This window comes from Lotus japonicus, chromosome 3, assembly GCF_012489685.1.
Source record: "Lotus japonicus ecotype B-129 chromosome 3, LjGifu_v1.2".
Classification (NCBI taxonomy): Eukaryota; Viridiplantae; Streptophyta; class Magnoliopsida; order Fabales; family Fabaceae; genus Lotus; species Lotus japonicus.
The window spans coordinates 67189909-67198223 of NC_080043.1; the positions used below are offsets into that span (position 1 = coordinate 67189909).

The 8315-nt window shown below is 31.8% G+C and overlaps 1 protein-coding gene across 1 annotated transcript; it reads left to right on the top strand.

Annotated features, from left to right (window-relative positions):
• The first annotated feature begins 6965 nt into the window (after positions 1 to 6965).
• Positions 6966 to 8315, top strand: LOC130744562 (uncharacterized). Its single transcript, XM_057596736.1, has one exon. It carries the CDS (start codon positions 6966 to 6968, stop codon positions 8313 to 8315), a length of 1350 nt encoding a protein of 449 aa, XP_057452719.1.

The window sequence follows — 8315 nt, forward strand, 5'->3', positions numbered from 1 at the left end:
ACATTTGAGATGGAATCTACGGTTCTGATCAAATCTAAGAGAAATAATTTGCGTTTTTACAAAAATACCCATGCTTAATTTGATAGTGGTGTGGAATGAAATACTGAATGACTAAATTACCCTCCAAGCTGCAGAAACTCTGCTTTTATATAGATTATAGAAGATTATAGATAGATAGATTATAGATAGATAGATAGATATAGATATAGATAAATTGTGAAAATATACTATTAAAACTAATATGATGATATTAAAAACTTATTACGTAATTCAAAATATTTAAAATTAACTGTATGATTTTTCATATTACTAAATATTAAATTTAGTAATATTTATATTAATTATTTGTAAAAGAAATTGTAAAACTATTTATTAAAATGTCTTAACACAATTTTTTATTTTATATTTTAAAATTAATCTAATTATGATTGAACATGTAATAACATTTAGATAACGTTAATAAATATTGTAAATGAACCCGTGCAACGCACGGGTATCATATCTAGTATATATGTAAAGGAGACTTAAGTTTTTGCATGTATTAAATGCATTAAACCATGAAAACTCCCACACATTTATATTAAATACATTAAAAACTAACAAATAAATATTAAATAAATTAAAAACTAAAAATTTTTTGTATTATAAAAAACTATTTGGACTGGGCGAGCCCCTAGAGTGGCGACGCCCAGGGTTCAGCCCGCCCAAGGGCGAGAGCCTGGCCTTAAGTTGGGCCTCAACTTCAGAGGCCCAATTGGCCCAATAGGTAGTGCCCAAGCTCTATAAATAGGAGGTAGTTACCAATTGTAAGGGACTTTTGGAGCTCATTTGATCAAATAACACATGAAATTCAGCACTCTCTCTCTCATTCTCTTTCTCCCTCTAGCACATTCTTCCACTCTCTAGGTACTATCCCTCTCTTTAATGTTCATTCCAAGAACACTATTCAACTACTTATATTAAATAACAACATTCTTAAACTTAAAATTGACTTGAACTTTGCATTTGACAAATATCAAAAATTAAAATTAAAAATAAAATAATATTTATTAATAATCAATTTAGATAAAAATTCTTTTAAAATAATTTTTTTTATCTATCTATATATATATATATGTAAAACTCACTTGAGCTATAAGTATTAAATGCATTAAACAATATTGAAATAATTAATAATAAGTGGATGTATATTGAAAGTTGAATTGAATTTGTTAAACTTTTCAATTTCTGATATTTTAAATTAAATTTTAATTAATAATTACCACATGAGGGAAATTTTGAAGTAATATAATAATAATTGAAATTGACTAACTTTACATTAATAACAATATTAGATAGTTAATAGTAATTTTTTATACTTCTTTCTTATTGTAAAAATTTCTAAGTTTATATATATATATATTAAAATTCAAATTAATTCAATAATAATTATTGAATTTTAAAAAAATAACAAATAAAACCTATTATAATAAGTCTTATTTGTATTAGCATTACAAAAGTTACTATGAACATTTGTATTAGCATTTTAGCATACTATTTTTACACTACCTGCTAAAATGTAAAAGTTACTTTAAACATTTGTATTAGCATTTTCCTTTATATTAAATAAATTAAATTAAAATATTAAAAATGAATAAATTTGTTTAAGTCATTAGCTATTCAACTACCTACTAAATTGTATAACTCAATTGAAATTTTGTTATTAATACACCAGAAAAACAAAAAGTCCTTTGTATTTTTTTTAGAAAGTTAAAGAGTGTATTATTCATGGCTTTGAAAAACAAAGCTAAAAAGGAGACAAAACAAGCAAGGGGGTGATTAGTAGAAACAAAAAGCTAATCACCCCTTCAGAAAGTACGATCTCCAGACGAAAGCAAACCAAAAACTATACAACATCCAAAGACCCTAAACCCAACCAAAAATAAAAGCCCAAAAGCTACATACCAGGAAGACTCAAAGACCAAAAGAAAGGATAAAGCACCCCGACTCCGATCAGAAACACCAAACTACCAATCACCACCCCTAAGGAGGCCTACACGCTTGAATCTGGGCCGTAATTTGATTCAAAGCAAATTCATCTGTACAATCATACCTGATTCCTTTGTATTATTACATTAACATAAACTAAAAACTTATCGATATAATTTTCAAATCAATTATTTATTCAACTACCAACTAATTTTCATGTTTGTTGTGTAAGGTAGAATAGAACATGACAAAAGACTCATGAAACATAACACTTTAGTTCTCTAAAAAAGAGTGAAAAAAATGAAAAAAGACACTCTAATAAAGAAAAACTATACTTTTATTTGAGGTAGGAAGGTTAATACGAGTTAATATAATGATCTAATAAAATATTTAATTAGATACAAAAATATTTTTTAAAAAATCTTTTAGTCATAGTCATTTATTTTTAAATTTAATTATCATAAAAAAATTAATTTAATACATTAAGCAGTAAATCCTCCTGCCTTTGTATTAAAATAAAGGAAGAAATAGCAAATTTCTTTGTAATTAATATATTAAATAATAAAATTATAAACTGAAAAAAGTTGTATTATCAAAAGTAATTCAACTACCTAAATTGAATATTAATATTCATAAACATAAAAATTGACTTGAATTTTGCATTAGGAAAAAAATAACTAAAATTAAACTTGATTAATGGAAAAAATAATGTTATCAATAAATAATTTAGATAAAATTGTTTAAATTTAAAAATGGCGCTATAAGGTATTTCTTGCTTATCTATTTCTGTTTTTTCCTTTTGCTATTATACTCTCTTGAGAGAGCTTTGTTCTCAAGACATCTTTTATTCAAATAAATTTCCATTTTCTAAAAAAACTATAACGTATGTGTGTTTTATTTGAAGAAGCAACCTCAATATAATTTTATGATCATATTATATATCAGTAAAAGCGATTTTGAGCAAGTTTAATAGAGATAAAATTTATGACCAAAGTTGAATAAATATAAATTTACTATATAGTAATACTTAATCTATTTCATTTATATCTTATTATAGTTGAAAAAAATGAAATTGCTTTATTTTTCTCGATTTTAACATGTGTAAACATGTTTTGGAAATTGTGATTGCCCTTCCTAAAAAATGACTTTCTCGGTAAAAAGTACATAAATGGTAAAACAACTTTGTTGATGGCATGAAAAACTTATTGCTTAATTTTTTCAAATGGACGGTATTATGTTTCAGATTATTAAATAAATGAATTTTAAAATTTTAAAATGATTCAATGCTGATTATTAAATATTAATTATTAAACTTTAGTAATATTAATTATTTACAAAGAGAACTCCAATACTATTTATTGATTTTTTTTTTGAAATTATTGAAATGTTGAACACAATTATTTTTATTATTTATTTTAAAATCAAACTGTTTTAAATATTAATGTAATAATTTAAACTATAATCATTGTTATTTAATGCAAATTGTTTCAAAATAAAATACACATAAATAAGACTTTTTTTACACGTGAGTAGAGGAGTACACCACCTAATAACTTAATTAATTGGTGTCCTGGTCTTAAATATGTTTATTTTAGAAAAAGAGGGATGAAAGTTCAGGAATTTGAGAAAGATTTGATGCAGACAAGGATGTGGAACTGCTATGACTGCATTGCAAACAGTGCACAGTCAGCACACAGAGGTGGCTCCAAGTGCACAGCACACTGCATTGCAAACAGTGCACAGCACAGCACCAGCTAGGTTTGTACTTCAATAACTGACACGTTGAATATGTGATACCTTCAAAAGAAGAAAAGAATCTCTGCACCTAGTTAATTTTTTTTTAGGCTTAATCCAGTTTTTGGTCCCCAACCTTTGTCATAAATATGACTTTAGTCCCTCGTCGGAGTAAAGGTGGGGATTGATCCCCGGTTTTTAGCAAAATAGCTGGTTTTGGTCCCTCCGGCCGTTTTGGTCAACGCCTGAACTCCGACAGCTGATGTGGCACTGCCACGTCAATTAATGAACCTTGGTGGATTTTTTTTATTTTTTTATTTAAAAATAATAATATTTTAGCACCATTAACCCTCACTAATTAACCTTCTTCTTAATTAATTTTAAAAAAACCCATCTATCTTCTTCTTCATCTTCTTCAACCCAGATTTTCCAGAAAACCCAACAACTACAATCTTCAACCTATGTTCATCAATCCTCTTCAACCCATACAAACCCAACACTTCAAAGTCTAAATTTCAAACTTGATATTTTTTTTCTCTTCTCTCCCCATCCTGAAAATTAAAAAAGTGTTTCATTGGAGATTCGAACCCGGGTATATCAAAAAATTGTATGACTTCTTACCACTGGGCTCGAGTGAGCTTTAATTAAATATGTTGGTTTTTATATATAAGTATACTATATTGATTCGTACCCCACTAACAAAACCCAGTAACTGTAAACCTTATTCTTTACCACACTTTCACTCTCTCGACTCTTAACCTCTTCTCCTTCTCTCAAACGCGTTTTACCTCTGCCTCCACCATCCTTGCCGCCGCCGGAGCCGTCCTAGCCGGCGTCGGAGCCGTCCTTGCCGCCGCTGTCCTTCCCGCTCTTGTTTTGTGTTCCTTTGTGCACGGTTCTTGCCATCTTAACCTCTGTTCCATCTCTCAAAAGCTTGCTGCACCTTGTGCCTCCACCATCCTTGCCGCCACCGGAGCCGTCCTTGCCGCCGCCTCTGTCCCTGCTGCGCCGTTGCCGCTCTTGTGTTGTGTCCCTTCGTGCACGGTTCATTGCCCTGTCCTCAGAGTTCAAAAGCGCTCCATTGTTCCTCTCCTCGATCAAGCAATTTTCTTCTTCCTCATAAGGTATGATTTTCTTCAATTTTGTAAATGCAACCTAGGGTTTGAGTGTGTTTTATGATCGCCGGTTCACTCACTATAACTGTTGCTTGAATGTTGATTCTTTAAACATTGTTTTAGAATCTGGTCTAGTAAGCTCTGCAGAACTGGAAATATGTACAACTTGATTTCTGTTCCTTATTCTTGTGCACCCTGAGTTGAATAGTAATGCTTTAGTTTTGATTTTGATACAGATGATTGTATATAGCTATATATGAATTATTGTTGGCAATTTAAAATAAATTGCTTAGTTGAATGGGATGCTATGACAAGTAAATATGTCACACAAACTTTTAATTGAAGAGACAATATACAGTTATCAAACTCATGTATAAATGATATGTAGATTATGTGGGTATTAGACCATTGTTGATAAGACTAAGTTGATAACAAACTACCATCATACGTCAATGGGTAGAAACTAACAATAGAGATTCAAATGTGAGAGCACAGGAGCATATAAGCCTATTAAGTGGTTGTATTGTTGTTAAAACTCTGGAATGAAACTTGAATAAGAGTTACTATGGAAATAGGTTCTCTTGCAATGTTGTTTCTGAAGTGGAATGTTATAAATTTAAGATTTTAATGAAATCTACAACTGAAAAGATGTTGCAATTGCTCTTTTCACCTATAATAGAATAGTCTGTTGCATTAGCTATCTCTGGTGTTGGTTCTCAGGATATGGCCAGTCATTGAGAAATTTGGTATAGAAATTTCATAATGGAGATCATACATAAATATTCAAGTGTAGGAGGCTCTCTAATTTGGTATAGAAATTTCATAATGGTTGGCTTTATTATAAAGAAAACTAATCATTCTGTAGTAATTTATCATTTGAAATCTATGCTCCTAACTTGACTGATCTTATTCAAGTGTAGGAGGCTCTCTAATTTTTTGAGCATCTTATCAACAAAGTTGATCTGTATAAATGATATTGAATGGCAAAACCTTCCATAATAGACTGTTAAAGAATCAAATGAATGCTTCTGTACTACCACTTTGTAGATTCCAAAAGCAAGGGAACACCCTACAATTAACAACCTCTACTTAATTAAATCTCCATCTTTTTGGGCTGAACTTTAGTACTTTGTCTATTAACCAACTCTTCTAAAGCTTCTTTCATCCAAGCATATGGGCATATTTCTTTTGCTTCAGCCATAGTAATCTGCATGATGCAAATCAATGAAACTTTAGGACACCAAACAAATATGTTACTTAATTAAGAAATTTGCAATTGGGAAGATGAATATAATTGACCGTGAATACACTGAATAGAGGCTATGTAGTTAACTTACCCATTTTCTTCTTCTTGTGTTCATCTCAGGCCAGTTATCCAACTCCTTGCTAACAAGCAAAGGGAACATGTACCCCTCATGAACTGTGGGTTGGCGTTTGCTCTTGTAATACCATTTACCCAATTTACTCTGCAAGAGAAAAAACAAACCAAAGTACACAAGGTAAGAATTCATTCAAAGCCCTAATCAAACTTGACAACTCATGCTTATCAAACTTTTACTTGATAAGCTTTGACAATTCAAACACTTAAAGGCTAAGACTCTAGATAAATAATTATTTACCATCTTCTAGGAAATTCTAGGAAAGCAAGGGGATATGATATTATTTACCTGCTTTGATATTTAACCTTTCATACATTTAAAGTTAATTGTACTTTAATTGATTTTTATAGCTGTTTCATTGTAAATTTTATTTAGCATTTTGTAAATTTTTGCCCCCTCATTAAGTTTCCTAGTTTTGTTCCTGCTTGGTCTTGAGTAAATTCAATTTAGGATTTTTGAAAACTAATTGGTTTTATGTTAATCTGCTAAGCTTGGTGTACTTGTAGTCATTGGAAATTAACAGGGGATTGAAAACAATAGTAGCCTTAGACTATGTTTACATACGCACAATACTCTTTTTATGATTGGAGCACTAATCCAAGGTACTGCCTGAGCTATCTATGAGACCATAATTGAATAGCTGAATGTTGATTGTCAAGTCCGTGGTTTTGCTACTCTCCTTTTATTATTTGATGCCTTATCTTTCATGCTTTCGTCTAACTTTTTTTGTTAATTGTTGTTCATAATTAGTTTGGTAGATTGGGATAATATGGATCGAAAATGGATGTTTGCGAACTGTTTGTCGAATGAGTACGAGGGTGGAGTCAACAAGTTTGTCAGTTTTGCGGTTCAACATGCCGAGGCCATTGATAATATCATATGCCCTTGCTTACGTTGTTACCATATAAGACGAGTCAATCAATCTGAGCTGAAAGATCATCTAATAATTAATGGAATTGATCCAAGGTACACATGTTGGACAAATCATGGTGAGACAAGTTCTGAGTCTAATGTGAGATATGATTCACGTGATGATGACATGGAGACTGACGCAGATGAATGTGATCGTGTTGAAGAGCTTGCAAATATGTTTGAGGATGATTTTCGAGATTGCCCTAAAATGTTTGAAACATTGAAAAGTGATGCGGAGAAACCATTGTATAATGGATGTTCTAAATTCACAAGATTGTCAGCTGTCTTGAAGTTCTTTAACTTGAAAGCGAGCAATGGATGGACAGATAAGAGTTTCACTGAATTACTTATTCTTTTGAAAGACATGCTTCCAGAGGACAATGTGCTTCCAAGTAAAACATATGAGGCTAAACAAATGATATCTTCTATTGGCATGGGCTACGAGAGGATACACGCGTGTCCGCGTGATTGTATTTTATTTCGAAATGAATATGCATCACTGAGGGCATGTCCTAAATGTCACTCCTTGCGATACAAGAAAGAAGGGTCAACTCCGGCAAAGGTGTTGTGGTATTTTCCCATAATCCCGAGGTTTAGGCGCATGTTCTGGAGCGCAGATGCAAAACACTTTACATGGCATGCTACAAGGGAACAAGATGGCTTGCTCAGACATCCAGCAGATTCTCCTCAGTGGAAAAATTTTGATTATAAAAATGGGGAGTTTTCCCGAGAGACAAGGAACCTACGACTTGCATTGTGTACCAATGGGTTTAATCCGCATAGCCTTCAAAGTAACAGTCACAGTACATGGCCGGTGATTTTAGCTATCTACAACCTACCTCCATGGTTATGCATGAAGCGCAAATATATGATGTTGTCGATGCTAATTTCAGGGCCCAAACAACCAGGAAATGACATAGACATTTACTTGGCTCCTCTGATTGAAGATTTAAAGCATTTGTGGGACATAGGTGTGGAGGTGTATGATGGGTATAGGGAAGAAAACTTCACATTGAGAGCTATGTTGTTTGGTACGATTAATGATTTTCCGGCATACAGTAATCTATCAGGATATAGCGTTAAAGGACAGTGTGCTTGCCCTATATGTGAGGATGATACAACTACCATGCGATTGGAACATGGTCAGAAAAATGTTTTCCTTGGGCATCGTAGATTTTTGCCTGTAGGACATCGTTATAGGACGTGA

Coding starts and splice junctions, on each gene's coding strand:
- LOC130744562 (XM_057596736.1), top strand. CDS start 6,966: ATGGATCGAAAATGGATGTTTGCGAACTGTTTGTCGAATGAGTACGAG.